Consider the following 20619-nt stretch of genomic DNA (forward strand, 5'->3'; position numbering starts at 1 on the left):
TTGATATACGGTAGTGAGAAAATTTAAGAGGAAATTCTAAAAGAACAAGCCTCTTGGAAGCAAGACTTCAGCATTCTTTTTGCTCTAATGTCAGGCTAAGTGTTTTCCTTCACTCTCCTAGTCTGACACCTTACGTTTGCCCTGGAGTTTGCTCTTGACCCGACTGTGGATCTGAACCTTCGGTGGGCGAAAAAATGTTAACTGTGCAGACTTTTATTGTCTAGCTTATTTCACAAGGCAGCAATTTAAAGTTTATAAATTTGAACATGTTGCTAGATCTCAGTGTTCAAAATGTGCAACCTTGGGCCAGCTAAGAATTTGAGAATTTGTTTTCTCTAGTTGCAAGCCGAAACGGCCTCCAGTTAATGCACATGGCTCACAGAAACACAGGGACTGCCTTCGATGGATCTCACTGACCTTGAGTCAGCCGAGGGAAACCTCTCACTCCTTGAATCGAAGTTAAAAAAAAAAAAAAAAAAGGTTTGTAGGAGCAAGTATGAAGATATTAAGTTCTTGCAACAGGGCACATTGAGGTGGGCGCTCTGTTCAACAAAATTCAGGGACTCCATCTTTGGTGTGAAATTCACTGTGGGTTTCGAGTAGCTTTTTTTTTCTTCATCGCACTTGGTTACGATGAAACAAGCACCCAAGGTTACTCAAGCATTTTTATGTGCTCTTTTAAGGAAGCTTGTGCAATTTTTGAGCAGATTTGTTTAAGATGAGTAAGAACATGTTCTATGAGCCACTCAAATTGATATGAGAAGTGGACAGTGAGTCAGAATAGCATGTGATCACAGCTGGTTTTATGACTGAAAATCTCCGTGAGCTCAGTTACAAGGTGGTACTTTTCAACTTCATCTATTGTCGAACTAGGCCGAGGTAGAGTTGCTTGCTGCCTCGGACATATGTTTGACATGAGCGCAGTTCTCCTGGGGTTGGCATATTGTGTATTTGCTTTTTTGTTTTGTTTTTTTCCATCTCTGCCCTATGCAGCTTCTCTGTAGTGGGTTTGTTCTAGGGATGCGCTGATACCTGGGCTTTGGGTATTGGCTGATACCGAGTACCGATCCAATATCAGTGTTTAATTAACAAGCTGCCTCACTGTGTGGAAGAGCCTGGGATCATTCTTTTATGTGTAAGGCAACATCAGACTTGACTTAAACGTTACTTTCCTAACTTTGAAAAACAAAATGTAACACACACATATATATATATATATATATATATATATATGTATGTATATGTGTGTGTGTGTATATATACACACACACACACACATATTTATTTAATTTTATATATATATATATATATATATATATATATATATATATATATATATATATATATATATATATATATATATATATATAAATATTATTAATTCAACATATTTATTGAATTGTCATTAAAATAATAAAAAATCATGCACCAGCAACTGAATTCGAGAACCTTTTCTGTTATTTTTGCTTCTTTGACACTATCACTGGGAAGTTTCTCGCGTCTTTGCAATGCACCTGACAAAGTTATCTGCCTCTTCGAATCGTCCCCTTTTTTGTTTGGTTGAACTCGTCGTGTTCTTTCGCATGATGCGTCTGGAGGTGCTTGCCCTGTCCACACTAACCCAGGTAAATTAGAAAGTGCATAATTATCTCTCTGTTTAGCCCCTCCATCCACGCTAAAACAGCGTTTTCCGCCACTGAAAATTATACTTTTCGAAAACACCGTCTGAGGTGCTTAAATTTGAAAACTCTGGGTTCGCGTTGTAATCTGGACAGGGAAAACAGAGTGTTTCAGAAACGGTGACGTATGGTTGCCATGACACTGGCGAAAGTTGTGCTCGAGACACCAAAACATGATGGGCGAAATGCAGTCAATGCTGTTCATTCAAAGTTGCTAATCTATCCTCAATTACAGATCATCATACTGTACAATGCACATGCACTGCTCCGACGTAGAAGACCTGCTTTATTTCTGCTGTGCATAAGCGGTGGAAAACAACTGCAATGGCGGTTCAAACCCTACATGGAGCGCTTATTTTAGAAGCGACCTGGCTGAACAATTAGTTGGTGGGACAGCAAACACTAAGGCGTTTCAGTGTTTTGGCGTGGATGTACAACATTTCAAAAAGGGTATGAAAATGATTGTGTACGGAGAGTAGAATTGAACTGAGTATATCGGCCCCATAGATCGGGTAATTGTCACCGATACCCCGATCCAGCTGTTTGAATCAGTATCGGACCAATATCGAATCGGTGCATCCGTGGTTTGTTCTCTACCCTTTTTTCAGCGTACTCATGTCCTGTGGGGTTTCCCTTTCAACTGGCCTAGGAACCCCCTTCCCTGCCTCTATCTTTGCTGCTTGCGTTGTGCCTCTGAAATTGGGCGGGCAGTAAAATCCTCTGCTTTGTGATGGCAGGCTGCGTTATTGGGAAGGACTTTTGTACGGATCCTCCCTTTCTGTGCCAAAAAAGCTGAGGCAACCCTAGGACTGGTTAAGGAAGTTTTCTGTGCACTTGCTGCTCTGCCACAGATAGTTTGGCACAAGTTCCAGGAGACGAGTAAAAGTGAACAAACAGAGGGGGGAAGTTCTTGGCCCTGACTTCTGGCTTGGTTACACTCAAACTGCGTTGGTCTTGTTAAATTTGTTTTGGGGAACAGAATTATACTTTGTTTCTAATTTGTTTTCAGTAGTTGAACACTTCCAGTGTATTTCTGGAGGATGCACATTATGTCTTCATCGATGATTTTACTCATTATTTTCAGTGCAGTCTGCACTTACTATACCACATACAGTAGGCTAAATGGCATCGAGCATATTACTTTGTCAGAGAATGAATGCAGTGTTATGTAAGGCTTGGGGTTTAAAGACCGTCATCTAACAGATTTAACCTGGAAACTGGCTGCAGCTCTTTTCTCCCAATTCTTAAACAGGAAGATACGTTTTCAGGAACTGAAGCATCGCTTACTAAGCTGAATCTTATCAGCGGTTTCCATGGTTCTGGGGTAGGAGTGTCACAGATATAAATCATATGCTGAGGAGTTGGAATTGTTTTGCTTTGGACTTTTTTTTTTCCAATCCCCATTCGCACCAGGGTGATCCTGACTTTTCTTCTCTCCCCAAAGATAAGGAAAGCAGTGTGGAGATGAGAAACAGTTGCTGTCAGTATGGTATCTTTATGTGGAGAGCTATTTTAATGGAGTATGGTTAAATTCAGACTTTAAAAATTCTAAAGGCTCCTAGGTCCTGTAACAACCCTAGTTCCAAGTGACATTTAGCATTGGTGAACCAGACTCTGAATCTCAAATGCATGGAATCTTGATTGGAATGTCTATGATTTGATAGTCTTACAGGGTTTGTGTCTCACTCTAACCTAAACACAAGCTTGTTCAGTTCTTCAAGGACCTTAGGCGTCCTTGTGGCTGCAAGATGAAGGATCTTACTCTACATCAGACCAAACAAATGCTCTTCAGTCACTCAACCTGCAACAATGAAAGTTTTTCAGAATGCATGCTGGGATTTTTTTTTCCTGAAGACCCTCCTTAAGAACCAATTTCATTTGGTGTTTGCATGACGGCAATGGCAGCTGCTGGAGCGAGGCATGTGGTTGTAATTAATGAGCGAGGTTGAGTCCCTCTGAAGAGCAGCCTGGGATTCATTATCAGGCTGCAACATCAGAGCCATGACAATCTGGACCTGCCTCTTCAAAACACTGAACTATCCACAGAGCCTGACCCAGGCCTCATAAGCAAACGGCCGTTTTAGAAACCCTCCCCCCCCAGGGGAAAAAGCAGATCTGCAGGAAACTAATGTTCATTAATGAGCTGGATGGTGGGCTCAGTGACCGCTCAGTGATGGTGTGCTGAAAGAACGGATTGTCACCACCACTAAATCAATCAGAGATCCAGCTCTGTAGTCCCACCTTGGCCTGGACGTGAGCAGACTTCGAATGAAACCCCTCTGATGTCTGATAGAACCTGTTGTAAGAACTGAGAGTTGAAAAGAAATGTAAATGCAAGCTTTTGCATGCCTTTTGCCTGACCGTATCATTTTAGTTGTGCCGTGAATTATAAGTGTTGTATTAAGCATCCAAGTAATGGCAAAGACTGTCAGTTAGATCTCAAAGCTGCAGGACCAGACCTGAGGCTTGCTAGGTTGCAATCAATTGTAGTGGTTTCACAACAAGGTTCACCCCCCAAAAATATTTGAAGTGCACCCAACAAGAAATCAATGCACCGTCACATCATATCTGAAACTGCCGTGGTCAAAGAAATAATTTTATCACAAATAAATTCTTAATTTATCCAGATTGATTGATTGATTGATTTGTTTGACTTATAATATCATTTGATATTATCCCCTCTCAGATTTGTATGTGGTTCATGTGGTTTCTTAGATTAAAAAAAAAAAAAAAAGTAGTACTGGAGGTTGTACTTCATCCATTTTAAACACGCTTTCTCTCTTTGAGTTCATGTTCCAAGGGATTGAAAGCATTCCTGTTACCTCAGGTTATGTAGCGCTTTGAGATGAGTTGAAATGATGCCACGTTGTGTTTGTTGCTTCACGTAGTCCATTACTTTGAAGAGAGGTTGTCCCTGGGTTGAGACTTCGCCCCAAGGCTGTATCGCTGAATGAGTCTCACAGTGTCTGAGATGATGCCTTGAATGTTGGCTCTATACATTGCCTCAGCCAACCAAAGCACTTGGAATGTGATTTTCAAAATTCAGTGCAAGTCAAAAACGGAGCTGCTGTTACCTCTAATGTAGTTATGTTTACATCAAAGACACATTGTGTCTCTTAAACTTAAGGTTATTCTGTGTTGATGTTGTCCTAATGCTACGTTTTGTGATAAAGGCGAAGGAGACAGCAGAAATGTAGAAATGGTTTGTAGATCAGTTCTGAGTCTCAGAAGTGCGTTCCAGACAGACCATTTTTTTTGTCTGTGTTTTTACCTGTTACAGCTCTCTGAAGCAAAACTGTCTTCCTTTCCAGCACAGGATGTCTGTGAAGGGGAGACGCATTCCCAAGACCTCTGTAAACATAAGGACTTGTGAAACACCTGTTTGGCCACCATGCCGTGAAGCTTCATCACACTCAGTGGTGTGTGACTGCAGGAATCCGCGAACGTTTCAGCAAATTCATCCGGTTTATTTCCAGCCAAACATTAAAATCCAAGTAAAATGTACTCAGTATGCTGGAAATTGTCAAGATAAAGCTGTTTAGTCTAATAAAGTAGTTTTGGAGAAAGAACCTGTTGAGTTATTTTTACCATTATCCATCTCCTGTGCTTTTTTTTTTGATTGTCTTACTGAACCTACCCAACGAGAATTCCTTAAATGATCTGAAAACAGGGGGGGCCTCATTCTAAACCCCATTTGGGTTCTGTGTGTGGTTGTCTGTGAGTGGGCTCCAGCAGCATTTGTATCCTAATTGTTTTTGCACATGTGACATATTGGTGACCAGGGCCATAAATCCCTCACTGTGACATTGTGTGGTTTGTTAACTTTTCCCCAAGTTGTTCCCCCTCCTGTGGAGATATCTGGGGTTTCTCTTACCACTTAACCCCCAACTGGGCCAAGTCAGCGCTTCACTGTAGTTTAGATATCCTCACAGGAAGTTGGTTGGATGGAACCAATTTCAAATTGTCACGATATTTCACAACGATTAATAATATTTCAACCATGGCCAGTCTGTTGTGCCAGAACCTTGGCCCGTCTCATTCCTTATTGGTTCACTGAGTCAGGAAACTACGAGAGCATCTGAGATTTTGGCCCTAGAATGGATCCTCAAGGTTTTAAACATCTCCATGACTTTTATTGAAAGAAGTTTCTAGTGGTGAATAGAGGGAAGGAGAAAACTCTTAGAGGCGCTTTATCCAGAGGCAGACTGTCATGTGATTCGTCAGCTGTAGATGTGGTCCATAAATGACTGGCCTGTGTTGAGCTGCTGTTGCATGGAACATCCATCGGGGCTGTGGAGAGCGCGGGGCACAGGAAGAACACAGCTATTTGCGCCTGAGGAATTTGTCACGGCAGAGAGCCGGCACTGAAAGAGTCTGTTTCTGCTCTTTGCGGGGCGCGCATAGCCACAGCGTTCCTCGTCCCTAGGCCAAGATTGAAGCACAGATAGAATTGGGTTTGAACAACCCCCTTGCTTTGAACGTAAGCAAGAAAACACCTTGCCCGTCCGCGGGCTAACACCCTAAATGCTGATCCTAAAATGTGTAAAGTCATAATGCTGTGTACACATGCTTGCGCACTGACCATACAGCCAGTTTAGCTTGAATATGAGCCTGGAGCCAAGAAAGGAAAATAGAAAAAGAGAAAGCTCCCAAGTAGAGCTGAAAGAGGAGTAAGGAGAGAGAGCTTTGACAAAAGGAGCCAGTGAATAGATGAAGAATGATTGTCAGTAGTATTCACATTATCCTGCCTGTCACTAAGTACTGGGACTCTGAAAAGGAGGAGGCATGCTCCGTCCTCTACTGGATCTTTTGTGTACACCATTCGTTTTCTCTCTCTCTCTCTCTCTCTCTCTCCCTCTCCCTCTCCCTCTCCTTCTCCCTCTCAGTCTCTTTTGTATTTGCTCAGATGTGATGGTACTCTCAGGACAGACCTAATCTCTCAGTGGCGGTCCAGTGATCCTCACTTACCTTATTTGTCATTTTTGGCAGTCTCAGTATTCCCATTACAGTTAACTGTTTCAAATTCTTGGATACATAAATATTTGTCCACAGGGGATTACTGCCACGGCATAGCAAATATTATGTTGATGGTTTTTCCCTCCTCCACTTTTCTTAATTCAGCTTTGACCAACACAGAAGATCACTTATTTTTCCTTTTTGCGGGGGATCTTTTATTTAAATGAAGGAAATGGTTTGTGTACTAATATAACAGGCAGTGTGTTTTCTGTATGAAGTTGCTGGCCACAGTCATATCCAGACCTGGGCGTTCACAGGGAAGTCTGGGCGAAGGTATGATTCAGACTTGGAGGAGAAGGCCACAGTGTAAGAACGTTAAAACGAGCCTGTCTTCGTCAAGGTGAAGCACGTTTACCTTCCTTCAACCACATCACGCAAGCCTCCACATCTCTGTTTGTTAAGTAAACCAATTTGTCGAGTACACTGAGCTCCACCTCCCAGAAATAGTCCGCCTTCGTAATGGACCAGGGCGCAAAATGGCCTCGGTTCCTTTCCACTTTGGTTTGTCCTGCGTCTTCAGGCTGTTTGTTGGCGTGGAAGTTCAGGGGGGTTAGAGCTGTGACTGAAGTCACTATAAATGTTTTTCCAGAGAGCGCGTTTTTCGCTGCAGGTCTTGCTCTTATTAGCTTTGTCAACCCCAAGAATAACAGCCCCAGAAACACAGTCCCAGAATGTAAGAGAGAGAGGGAGAGAGAGAGGCTAACTGTCTGTGTGGTTTGTGCTGCTGAATCCATACTGAGCTGAGGTCTTCCGGAGGTCAGCTCTCAGCTGTGAGAAAGTCCCAGCCCACACTTCACTGCGGTCAAAGTTACTTTCGCCAACCGAGCAGGTTGTGACATTACTGCTACCACTGTGCTACCCCTCCACCCTCACCCCCTTCCCCCTCCCCTTCCCCTCTCTCTCTCTCTCTCTGGCCAGTTTTTGCTTGGGCCTTTCATGTCCATGCCACGAAGAGCAACCTGGAAGTGGAGTCACATCTGAAAGTGGTTTTCTGTCTGTGCCTTGCCTTCAGAGCTCAGTCGTCTTGATGGCTAGCTTCTCATTTGCTCCACTCCGCACCTGTTTGGCATTATGCTGATTGGCCCTCTGACCATCTGCACAGATAGGGAGGCCTACCGGTGAGGAATTCTCCACGAGGTGGAACTCTGCCACTCTACCGTAGTATGGTAATGAGGCTTAAGTGAAACAAGGGTGGAGTCTTAACTTGCCACAGAGCAAATTTAATTCTCTTTTTCCCCTTTGTGTTTCACCAGCCAAGTGTGAGCACAGAGTGTTTTTTTTGGGATCTGGAACTGAAAACTGTGGTGTGGAAACACACTGAAGGCTAGTCACCACATGGTTTTGTCTGCGCGCTTGTTTGTCAAAACTTTCTTTCATTTTCATTGGGCCTGAAAGCTGAAAATGTTTCAGTTTTGTGCTGACAGCATGGTATCTGTTAAAATGTTCTGCTCTTTCCAGTGTGACTGCGTCTAAATGCTTGTTTAACGTAGTTATATAGAACATCCCTTTTTTCCCCCATTGATCTCTGTGTCGTCCACTAATGAAAGGCAGAGATATGTTAGTCACTACTCGATTTGCCTGAATGTCTGAAGGTAGAGCAGACTTAGTGCTTCTCCTAGAGGATCTGTAGGGTAAGGTCTCAATCCACCACATCCTGTTAGTAACATGCCCTGAACACGCTCACAAGACCAAAAAAAAAAACGTATAGAATGAGTCATGTCCGTGCACATTCAAACATTTTCATCTCTTTTTATCCCCAGTTCTATCAGATTGGAAAAGGAGAAAAAAAAAAAAAGGCAAAACTTCAAGCAACTGCAAGCATCAAGCCTAAGATTTCAAAAAGATTTGAGGCGTCGTAAGGCTCCAGCCTCTGGCTCCGTGTGACGTTTCAGTACTGATGTGGTTCCTCCTTAAGAGTTAATCTGTCCCTTCAGTCTGTGAGGGCTGCTGTTTGTTCTCAGGGTATTCGAGGATGGAGGATAAGCAGAGTGGAGAGCACAGAAGACTCTTTGTTGTACCTGTGTACTTTCAGGCACCTGGTCTCTGCCATCTTTTGTTCTCTCTCTCTCTCTCTCTTTTTTTTTTTTTCGTTTTCTAAAAGCGGCAACACGATCCTCCAACCCACAGTGGAATGCTCCGTGTTTATTTCGGCTTGTGGGGTCCAAAATAATAAAGAGAGACGAGATTTACCACCCCCAGATGTTGTGTCTCTTTTTCAGAAAACACCCCCCTCGTTTTGCAGTTACGCTCACACAGGAGGAATGCTAACGTGTATGGAGTTGCCATTCACTCTGCCCACTTGTGGCTTCAGTGTGTGCTGAATCCATTGCTGTGTCTGTTTAGGGAAAGGGGGGAATAAACACATCACGTCACATGGAGTCAGCCAGCTTTCTTTCTGTCAGGATCTGTATTGGCCTTCCCAGCCGTAATATATTACTTAGCTATGATGTGTAGCGTTGTCTCTTTTGTCTGGGATTCTGATTTGTGTATGTGTTAGTTTGAGCAGAGTAAAGGTATGTGACTTGAGTAGTGTAAAATATAGAGAAATAGTTTACAGGCAGCTCTTCTGTTTAGGCTTCCCTTTCTGTATTCCCCTGCCAGGTTCAAAAGCGCTGTACTCCCCATTTTCCTCGTTTTGGAAAACCTGGAATTTTTAAGCACTTCAACCTATCAAAAGAGTGGCAGTCCTGGAATCTTGTTACATCATCAGATCAGAGCTGTTTCTCCTATGCCTCCTACAAGCTGTGACATCACTTGTTCCAGTGTTTGAATTCCACTGATACAGCTGTGTTGAGTCACCATCTCTGCCCGAAAAGGTTGTGTTGCCGTTGTGGAATGAGGCAGTCTTAGCGGCGTGCTTTAAGTCGACCTTGACGTTATTCCGTGAGCTAAAGGGGGTTATCTCCCACTCTCCCTTTTTAAAGACTGTTTTGAGAAGATAAAGTAGTGCTTTTGTTAGTTACGGCTGTTTTTGGGCCTTTAACACTTTGCTGCCGATGCCTCGTAATCTCCTCCCTCTTCCTCTCCCTACAACAGCATCTGATGCGGCTGGTCAAGATCGCAGCTGGCTAATTTGGAGATAAGACAAAGAGATGTGGAGCTTGGATCCTTGGAAAGACATTTATAATGAGGCGTCTTGAGATGAAGCAGCGTGGATCTCTTGCATTGTAGACTTGTTTTTCTTCCTGCCCCCTCCTGTTGGATTTTTTTTTTCTTTCAGAGGAGTGGAAGCATCTCAACCATGAAAGGGATTTTGAAGCTATATAAAAACAAAAGCACCCTCCATATGCCACAGCACAGTTAAGGTTAGGTATTAAAGTAAGCGGAAACCACTAGTGAGGGTTTTTTTTTTTTAAAAGATGGTGTGGTTGACCAGAACTCTTTTGAAAGTAACTTGTTACGTGAGCAGAAAGAGCGAGAGAAAGAAAGACTCCTGACTGACTCAGGCAAGCAGCATAGTTGTCTGGAGGCTGTTCTGTAATAACAGCACTATAATAAACCAGTACTCCCAGTCATTGAAATGCAGTTAAACTCTGAATGATGCTTTGAGCATGCTTTACAATGCCAGACTTTTTCAGACGGCCTCTCCTTCACTTTCTTTTGAAACGTCTGAAGGCTTCGGTGATCCCCGAAACCACGAAGTCGAGCACACCTGACCCTATTTCAACCCTGTCTTCAGTCTACTACTGTGTGTTTTGAGGTTTTGGGCTTGTTGTGTATTGACTACTGCCAAACCTTTGTGGAGATTTATAGGAAGAGACTTTAAGGGGGGAAAGAGTGCAAGGTTAAATTCCTAAATGTTCCTCCAAGCTCTTATCTCTTTCTGTTTAATCTCTCTCGGACTCTTGGTTTCTCCTAATTTTAAGTAGCAATGTGGACAAAACCTGGGCCAGAGAAGTCACAAGAAACAGCACGAGGAAGCTCATTACAATAGCCTGAAAATGCAGTGGGGTGTGTGTGTGTGTGTGTGTGTGTGTGTCTAGTGTTCCTCACGCCCCAGTGCATGCCTGCATCAGCAGGATTACTCCACGGTTCAGTGTGGGTCAAGGCATGGCAGGTTATCCCACTCTACTAACAGGGAGTGAGGTCCCAGGCTCCAGCCATGTGGAGGAATGTGGCCCACCACAGCCACACAGCTGACTGGCTTAGAAGGTGTCAAAAGTCTACTCACATTAGGAGAGAGTCCATCAGCCCGGCTTAGTCGAAGTCTGGTCAGCAGTGGCTTCAACTGCAGCCAGCTTTTCAAATTCAAACCATACCTGTTCATAAACATAACAGGAAAAGGGGCATAATGGCCAAAGCCCTATGTAGCCTATGTACATATATATACACACACACAGACAGAAATATAGTTTTTAAGGTCGGTAAAAGTAGTTCAGTAAGTTGTGTAAATTGTTTCAGTTGTAGTTGGGTAGCTAGGATGGATTGTTCAGATTGAAATGTGCATATGCACACACACACACACTTCAAAGTTTCACAGACTTTACTCTGAGCGGCAGGGGGGAGTCACATACTCCCCTCCCCCAGTCCCTTTTTTTTACGTCACCCCCAGGGACTGATAGACGGGCTCCACTCAGACGAGCTGGCCCCTGATAGGGCTGCCCTGGGGCATCCTGGGGAATTTCAGCTGTCAATCAGGTTCACACGCTTTGGTCTCTTGTGTCTGGGAAGCTAATTCCTCACCAGACTGTAGTTTAAGATCCATCAGCACTAACCCCCTTCTCATTGGAAATGGGGATTAATGAACCCCTATGCTCAGCACAGGTGTGTAAGACTTGACTGGTCAAAAAAAAAAAAAGGAGTTTTGGCTTAGACTCAGGCTGTGTTTAGATTACACTGTCTTTAGCCTGAGTTATAGAGGAACAGAGGCCAGGACTCGGCAAGACGGGGGTGTTTTACTGTCGTGCCGAGAACGGGCGAAGACCTGAAACATAAACACGGTGCGTTCTCTTGTCCTTACATAGCAGAGATAATGGAAAGACTCATCGAGCACTTTCAGGGAGAGGCTTTACTCACCGAATGTTAAATATAGAGGGAGGGAAGAAATGGATTTTTGGGTCAGTGCTTGGGTTTAGGCCCAAAGTCGTTTCATAGACCCCCGTCGACTTAATGGAAAGCATTCCTCGGTCTCCCCACCCCCCGCCCCCCCATGTGAGTCAGTCCGAACTCCAGAGAGTCTGCTGATCAGAAACTGTGGTCATAGATCAGTGGTTATTAAGCCCTGATCTGCTCTCGTTCTTTTGAACGTTTCGGGACTGTTGTGGCTTTTCATGCATCGTTTTTCAGACGGTCAAAAAAATCACAGACGCTGGTCACCATTTCCAGAGAGTGTTTTTTTTTTGTGTTCTCAGAATGTGTGTTGTTACCATGGATATGCTACTGTACTGTAGAAAATCTGCAGAATCCATTAAGACAACATTGAACGGTTTTATGATTTACTGTAGCGGTCATACGAGAAAAGATTTAGGGGTTCAAGAACATATATATATATTCCTTTAAGGCCGCACAAAGGCTTTCTGTGTGTGGAATAGTTTTGGTTTCATCCCCTATTGGTCTGTTCATACCTGACTAGATTTGCCATCCCCCCCTTCTGTCTGCACAGGTCTGGATGCTGAGCTGTACTATGTGCGGGACGATGTGGTGAACCATTACGCCCTCTCTTTCACTCCACCCGTGCCCAGCGAGACCAACAGTCTGCATTTCACCTGGCATTCCGAGAACAAGGTGGGTACGGTTACTAACCTGTGAGGACCACAGTGTATAGCCACGCTAAATTTCTCCGTTTGACATTTTTCTATTTCCATTTTTGTCACAGCTGTACAGTTTAATCTTTCTTTCACTGAAAATTTGCAGTTGCATTCAGTAACAAGACATCTCTCGTTTTTAAATCTGATCAATTAACCGTCTGTTTGTGTTGTGACGGTCGCTGTCTCTTAATGCATTCGTATTGCAGTAGAAAAGTGCTCAGAGGACTTTGTTACTCACTGCCAACACCATTTAGCATCAGAGTTAATAACAGCTGACCTTTTGTCTTCCTCTCTGTTCTGCAGGTAGAGTACAGGCTGGGTTTCCATGTCGATGACCCTACAGTCATGAGCCAGCCTCAGAGCAATATCTCCACACAAGGAGAGGTACCCCGCACCCGCTCAGGTACACGACTCGTCAACAACCTATGATCTCACTTCCTGGAACCCCTTCTCACTTTGATGATAGTTACCAGCTCCTCTGACACACTTTCTCTCTCTCTCTCTCTCTCCCTCTCTCTCTCTCTCCCTCTCTCTCTCCCTCTCCCTCTCCCTCTCCCTCTCCCTCTCTCTCTCCCTCTCTCTCTCTCCCTCTCCCTCTCTCTCTCTCCCTCTCCCTCTCTCTCTCTCTCTCTCACTCTTTATGCGTGTATTTAGTTTTCCGAGTGGACCTCTTTTGCTCGGGGAAAGTGGAGAAAAATGTGGTGTTGACTGTTCAGCTGAATTTGACCATCCATGCCAACAACTTCACTGTGATCAACATCAAACGGACGAAAATGTGCTACAGAAGTAAGATTCCCTCACCTACGGTCATGCAGAACATAAATAGAACCATAACCAGAACCCCGTTTACTCACTCATTCCTCTGCCATGTGCCAGCAGTGGATAGCATGTCTGTTTTAAAACAGACATTCACTGTGTGGAGAGGGGTTATCATCCCAGCGTTTTCTCTCTTTGTGTGTGTGTGTGTGTGTGTGTGTGTGTGTGTGTGTGTGTGTGTGTGTGTGTGTGTATGTTTAAGCATTGTCTATGCCTGTCTCCACACTTTTAAGTCTGCTCTGCAGCAAGTGCCCCTCATATTAAACACTTGGCTCTGTGCACTTCCTGTGCCATCCTGGAAACTGCTAAAGAGGTTAGCAAGGGGAAATGAATCCCTTGTTTGTCTTTTAGCCTCTGCTGCTATTTTAAACCCTGCTGATGCTAATTACCCAGTCTCCCTGTCATATGCTCACTGGAGGAAGCAGCCAATTAATTTATGCTTGGCTTATTTTAGGCACATGAGCCAAATAAACACGCAGAGACCAAAAAAAGGTTTTTTTGTTTTTTTTTGTCTGAGGATTTGTCTTCCCTCTGTTGTGGTCCAGTAATGTAAGACAATGTTCTCGTTCTGACCGCTCGGTCTCACACATTGTGGAAAAGCGAGAGGGCTTTTTTTTTTTCTTTTTCTTTTTTTTACGGTTAAATAGATGCCACACACCAACATGTTTCCACTTCTTTCATTTTATCTCTTAACTGTGGAAATGTGTTTCGAAGATCCATGTATTTGTACCTTGGAAACATGTGTTAGACCACAGTTTCCTACAGTGAGATGGTTGGTGCGTTCCTAACTGTTTGTTTGGCCACCTCTGTGTCAGACAGTCCTCCGCAGGTCCGCAAGATTTTGTTCCAGGTCTAGACGAATACCGTTTGAATCTAATATTCGAAAGTGCCTCAGCACCTTGATTAGATAAGCCAAGAGTGTGTCTGCTGAGTTGGAACAAACACTTGTATATTTGGCAGTTCTGTGCGACTGGTCTCTTATGTTCAGGATAATTGCAGTAGGTGTCCATTGTAATTCTGAGACATTTTCTTTTGTTGCCTCTCTTTTTCACACAGGAATAGAGCAGCCTGACCCGCCTGTCAACACTCTTTTTCCAGGGATGCCCAGACCTCCCAGTGCGTACCAGTAATCCCAGTCTCTGTGCAGTCTACGCAGTCTGCAACTCTGTTACTATTGTTGTTTTTCCACTTGCACAATGAACCATGAGGATCCTGAGTCAAGCTCAAACGGTGGAACCAAGCAGCCTGATGACTGCTGAGATGTGTCATTACAGGCTGTCTCTAGGTCCTGTTGGACACTATCATAGAGCCAAACTGCGGTCATTGCCACTGTGTGGCTTGCACAACACTCAACTGCACAACAACCTTTGAACCAATCACTGACCATAATGTCAACATTGGCCTTAATTAGAGTTGCCAAAGTAAACTGAATGTAGTTTTCTTTGGCTTCCAGAATTTCAACATGAATAAAATAAGACCATGTGGCTCTGTGTGACAGAAAAACACCAAACAAAAGGCGTCTCTGGACTCTGTTAGCCACAAGATGGTACTGAAGTGTTGAATGCAGAATTATCAGTTTCAGTAGACCATGCATACATGTAGAATTCCCAAGCTCTGTGGCTGTTGTGAGGGTAAAAATCGAACACAGCATTTAACTAAGGAATATCCCACAGTTTGTGCGATTCTGAAAGTGCCTTTTTTTTAATGTAAATGTTGCCTTTTTTTCCCCCTCCGTCCTTCTGTAAATGTCGAATGTCCTTCCTTCCTTCTCACGCTGACCTTTAACCTTTCACGGCAGACGACGACAACGCCCCCACCACGTCTACGCGCGTGTTCTACATCAGCGTGGGTGTGTGTTGTGCCGTCATCTTCCTGGTGGCCATCATCCTCGCCGTGCTGCACCTGCTCAGCATGAAACGGGTGGAGCTGGACGATGCCAGAAACGACTTTGAACAGTTGAGGACCTTTTTTAGCTTATTTTCTAATCGACCCAAATTGACGCTGACAACCTTGCAAACGTTTGTAACACTGAGAATTTGGCGACAAATTCTCATTACACGTACCTCTTAGCACCTGACAGTTTTAAGTTATTTTTCAAAGAAACCTGTGGAGCAAATCAGTTTTTCCTCATAAATAAGAGATAGTGATCTGAATTCAGCATAATGTAATAACTTTTCATCTGCTGATAAAGAACAGCTCCTCTCATCTGTAATTCGTACTCATTTGAAATCATTGTTCAGAGCGAATCCTCCATTTCTCAGAAAGAAGCAAAAAAAAAAAAAAACCTTCACAAGGTTCTGGTCTGTAGAAATTAATCTAATGGAAGCAAATATTTGGGAACAAAATTGAGTTTTTAAGCTACGTCTTTTTCTCTCCAAATTGAATTGATTTGATCAGCCAGTTGGAGGTCATATCCCGTAGGTGTTGGATTAGATCCGATCAGCTCCTCTTCGAACAGAGCTCCCGTTATTCTTGAGGGGAAACCGTGACGGGAGTTTCCAAATAGCTCATAGCTCTGACCGCGATCACACTTTTTTTCTCCCAATAGCTCCTTTGTTTATTCAAGATCTTGCCTACTTGGTTGCTAGGGAGAACGCTGAATGCTTGAGGAGGGTTATGTCTCTCTGATAAGTTAATGACCTTGCTAGATGATTGGGGTCAATGGTTTTCAGAAGGAAGGTTCAGCTCTTAGTTTTAGGGCCTCTTTTAAGGCCCCCCCTCCCTCAGCCGCTAGTGTTTAATCTCCGCAGGTAATGAGCGACAGCTTTAATGGGGACAATTACACCCTACTTTAACTTGATCGTGGGGTAGTTAGTCAAACCCCTAGATGGCTCAGAGCTCTCAAGGGCCATATGAAGCAATGGTGAACTCTGTGTAGTTTATGACTGGCTACATTTTGAATGTTTATTCAGGGAAATTTGACCAAAAGTGATGTTTATTCTCACGTTTGCCTTTTCTTTAACAGCGTGAGTGACAGCGGAAGCTCCCAAGGTTTGTCCCAGCCATCAACCCAGACCACACAGTACCTGAGGGCTGACACTCCTAACAACGCCACGCCAGTCACCAGTAAGCCCATCCTGCTCCCTCTCTCTCTCTCTCTCTCTCAACGTTGCAAACTCAAACTGGTCTCACACTGGTGTATTCACTCAAATACCACCACCGTTCCATATCACATAACTACACACTAATCAGACGCGTTTCTGTTGCCAACACGATTTCCAATCATATACTGTGGGTCTGTTTACTCTCCTTTATCTCCTGCACGGAGCAGGTCTCAGGTCTTGGATTTTGGAAACATGCTTATTGTTCAAGCCAAATGAGAGTGTGGAATTGCAAGATAAATAAAACTGAATTGCCTGAACTCAGGTTCAGATTTGCAGTATGTGTTATTGTAAAAGGAGTCATGGCCTTATTATCGGCTGTGTTGAGTGTAGTCTGGTTAACTGGCATACGAACCTAATTAGTTATTTATATGCTGTGCTGTTACGCTAAGATGACAAAATGTTCCCAAAAAAACCCCCAAAAAAACACCCTTTGAAAGGCAATTGCCATGTTTCGCGTCTTCATCTCACGTATTTTTAGTAATTACAATCTACGGGCTTCCTCTGCGTGTCCATAGGACGTAAATGTATTTGAGTATGTCCACCATTCTGTTCAGGGCTGTAATCTATACTGAATTTGAAATCGAGCAGAGCTTGACTTGCCCACCCTAGAGCCGGCAGGTTGGGCCTCCTCTCCTCACTGCTCCGTAGGCCTTGAGAAGAACTGCAGACTCAGACATATCACACGCCGCCCCGTCTCTCTTCCCGCCCTCCCACATTCCTCTGCTAAACGAGATAAGTGGTGGGGAATGATCTAATTAACTAAACTGGAATCAGAAGGTTGCTGTAATCAGGCTCACATCACATCCCCTGTGGGTCCTACACAGCGTTGTCCTTGGGTGTGTGAACAGTGACACGCTGTGTGTGTGTGTCTCTGTTTGTGTTTGTGTGTGTTGGGGTGTGGGAGTATATTAAGTTATGGAGTTTGTGTGGATGATAGGACACCCGTTCCCCACTGCAAGTGTGTGTGAGTTTGCATCTTGTGTTTATGTCTGGGGTAGGTTGGATATATTTATGCAAAGTACATCATGCTCTACCACAGTAGTTTCCACAGTTTCACCAAAAAGTCATGTGTCAGCACTTCCCATCATGTCCCAAACCTCTTCTTTTTCCTTTTGTCCATAACAATTTGAGTATTTTTAGTAATTTCCGTGATAGATGGAGTAACGCGTGAGCTCTCTGATTCCCTTTTCATTAGTAAGACCAATGAGGACATGTTCTGGCAAAACCTTGGTTGTACCTCTCTTCCCTTGCTTGTAACTCCTCCTCCTCCTCCTCATCCAAAACGGAGAAAGCAAAAACAGGAAGCCTCTTTTTGAAGAAAAGACCTGGTGTTTCCTTTGCGGCCAAGTAACCCCTGATTCCCTCCAATTTCCGTGATTGTGCTAAAATTACACTGTCATTAGTGCTGTAGGTGCCAAAGCAGAAAAGGGCAACAACTGTAAGGTGTTTTCCTATTGGCTGGCTGAGCCTGACTATATACTGCCATGAGTTGTTGCCTGCCACTCAGAGTATGAGGGTTACACTTTCTTAGATATGCAACTGAATGCCTCCTTACAGAATGGTTTTGCTTACACTGGTGACAGAAGGGTGAATAAGGAAAAATAATAAGAAAAAAAACATGCTCAACAAATTAAATATTCTTTTAAAAGATATGCTCTCTCAGGCCTCCCCCAAACAAGTTAACTATTCAAGTCCTGTTCTGTATCAACTGTGTTAGTCCTTCCCTGAATTTTTCTGTGAAAAAACATAAAGTGACGATAAGATCACAGATTGTCTGTATATGAACTCTAGACATATCCAAGATAACTAAAAATGTGGACAGTGTAACAGCGCAATAAAACAGAAGCCCTCCATCTGTCGACTCTGTAGGAAGAGGTGTATAGGTAATAGGGAGTCAATGTTTGTTTCATATATTGGAGGAAATAATCATAAGCATGACCAGCTGAGCTCTGTACACTTTGCGTGGAACATTGTTCAACCAGGTACAACCAGAGCCCCAAGACCATTGTAAGGGAAATCTGGAGTCTCCTTATGAAGAGTTGCCAAGTCTCAGAGACAACGAACTTCAGATGTGATGAATCATGTACCTTTATTCCAATAGCATGGTCATGGGAGAGTGCACTCTAGTCAATTGTGAGCACAGTCTCTCTGAACAGAGAGGATGACAGAGCATTTGTACAGTGACGCAGACAACTTTAAAGGTGGTGTGATGTGGGAGCGAGACCAGTCCGTCCTGGCCCCAAACTTCAACACAACATGTTCCTTAAGGAGAACTGCAGAGTTAGCCCGAAATGCTCCTTCACAACTTCCCTTTGTCTGACATTTGATTTTATCTTAAATACAGACACAATTTTAGGCTATGACAGATGGTCACGACCTGACATCCCTTTAACAGTTTCACTTGTCTAATCTAAGATGCTTTCACTGAAGGTTACAGACAGTTCAAGCAGTGACCGATACCCTTACACAGAAGTTACGACAGATCAATAATACTTCTTCTTTGGGGCTTGCAGGCACATTCCTGCACACACTCAACCATCGCATTCTCGCGTAACTTCCTCTTTATTATTTTTCACTGTTCAACCTAAAATGACACTTAGTATTGCAGCTCAAGACCTGACTAAGCAGAATATATGTTCAGGCAGTGATAATGCTTAAATCTTTTCCACCCCATAACTACAGGTCAGCTCAAAGTGGCCAACTGGCCACTCACTCACAACATTCAGCTTTTTTTTAGCATCAAAAAAGTTGGAATTGTGCAACATAATAAACATAAAGAACAACATAAAAATGAACATAAAAAACTGACACACCATAAGTCATTGATTTAATAGCATTTTTTTTTGAAGATAAAAGAATATCTGTATTTTAAGCAATGAATTTTTAATAAGGAACACTGTGTGACCAATGTGTGGTTTGTGCTCAGACTGGTGGAAAGTTTTGAAATGTGAAGGACTGAGTATTATCTTTAATGTCTCTTATTTAGCCTCCCTGCACCACACTGTAATGATCTGTGTTTGGATAACTGAGCAAATGTAATTAGTGCAAGTGCTCTTTTATACAGTGCCATGAAATTGAAACTAATAGCATATGGTAGGCCAATGTAAATGATTAACCAGTAGCAAAACAGAGGTGTATATGTAGATTTGTGCAGCGATGTGGGCTTGCAGTCATTAGAGAGGTTTTTGACTGAAATGTTGGCTGTCACAATAAACATGCAGAAGTAGAATGCATGCAATCTAACGTGAAACTTACTATCTAAACGTTAAGAGAGGTGTTAGAGTGAAGGTTCAGCTTTGGGACTGTGTGTGTGTGTGTGTGTGTGTGTGTGTGTGTGTGTGTGTGTGAGCGAGCACAGCCCGCATCATTCCACTTAGCTGTCTCACCACTGTGTCTCGTGAGGCGTGGACGTCAGAGTGCTGATAAGTGCAAGAGTTTACTTGTTAAAATGTTAAGATTTAACCCTAAATGTTATTTGCCAGTCTTTAGATTTCCCTTACCTTTAGAGTAACTTGTTACACCAATACAGACAAATTTATTCAGAGTGCAAAGACCACAAATTGTGAAGCCTGATTTTTGAGCATTACCGCCCTCTGCTGGCTTTAGTTGGATCTCTTACTTAAGCTCTGCCTGTTTTCCACCTTGTCCTGTGTTTTGTGTTGAGTCTTTTTCTCTGTGTTACTGGTAGTGTAAACACCATCCACCTGCCATTATTACCTACTCCTTACACACCTCTCTCTTTTTCTGTCTCCTCCTCATTCACTCTTTCCCTCCCTCCATCCCCCCCCTCTCTCTCCCTCCTTCCATCTTCCAGACGTTCACCCTGGCTCTGCACCCATTCTCCAGCTTGCTCCTACCCCTGGTGTCCCTCCCCACGAAACCAAAAGTAAGTCTGGATCCCTGTGCCATCCTTAAACTCCGAAGATGACCAATCATCAAACTCTGGTTTTAACACTCTCCAATCATCTGCTCCGGGTCCATCAACCTTCTCTTGCCCCCTTCCCCCTCCCTCAGCCCTCTCCAAAAAAAAAAAAACCCTCTCCCATGTGTGTTTTTCTCTGTGCTACCCAACTAGTTCATATGCTGCCAAGCCGTTACATTTTGCATGCTAGTCTAGTCACCTTAAACCTCTGAATATGGTGTTAAAAGATCGATTTAATGATGTCATTCTCGCGTGTGAAATATTTTAGCACATGCAAAACCAGTATCGTGGTCACTGATTCAGCAGTGTGTTTTATGCTTGTTATTCAGTTCAGA

The 20619-nt window shown here is 43.5% G+C and overlaps 1 protein-coding gene across 1 annotated transcript in view; it reads left to right on the top strand.

Moving 5' to 3' along the window:
• The window catches only part of ryk (receptor like tyrosine kinase), a 40505-nt gene that overhangs the window by 4417 nt on the left and 15469 nt on the right, over nt 1-20619 (top strand). Inside the window, exons 2-8 of the mRNA XM_030791599.1 lie at nt 12298-12419; nt 12746-12845; nt 13097-13228; nt 14315-14374; nt 15057-15213; nt 16224-16324; nt 20177-20248. Coding sequence (XP_030647459.1) covers nt 12298-12419; nt 12746-12845; nt 13097-13228; nt 14315-14374; nt 15057-15213; nt 16224-16324; nt 20177-20248 — 744 coding nt within the window. The remainder of the gene's footprint in view (nt 1-12297; nt 12420-12745; nt 12846-13096; nt 13229-14314; nt 14375-15056; nt 15214-16223; nt 16325-20176; nt 20249-20619) is intronic.

Source organism: Chanos chanos, chromosome 14 (assembly GCF_902362185.1).
Source record: "Chanos chanos chromosome 14, fChaCha1.1, whole genome shotgun sequence".
NCBI lineage: Eukaryota > Metazoa > Chordata > Actinopteri > Gonorynchiformes > Chanidae > Chanos > Chanos chanos.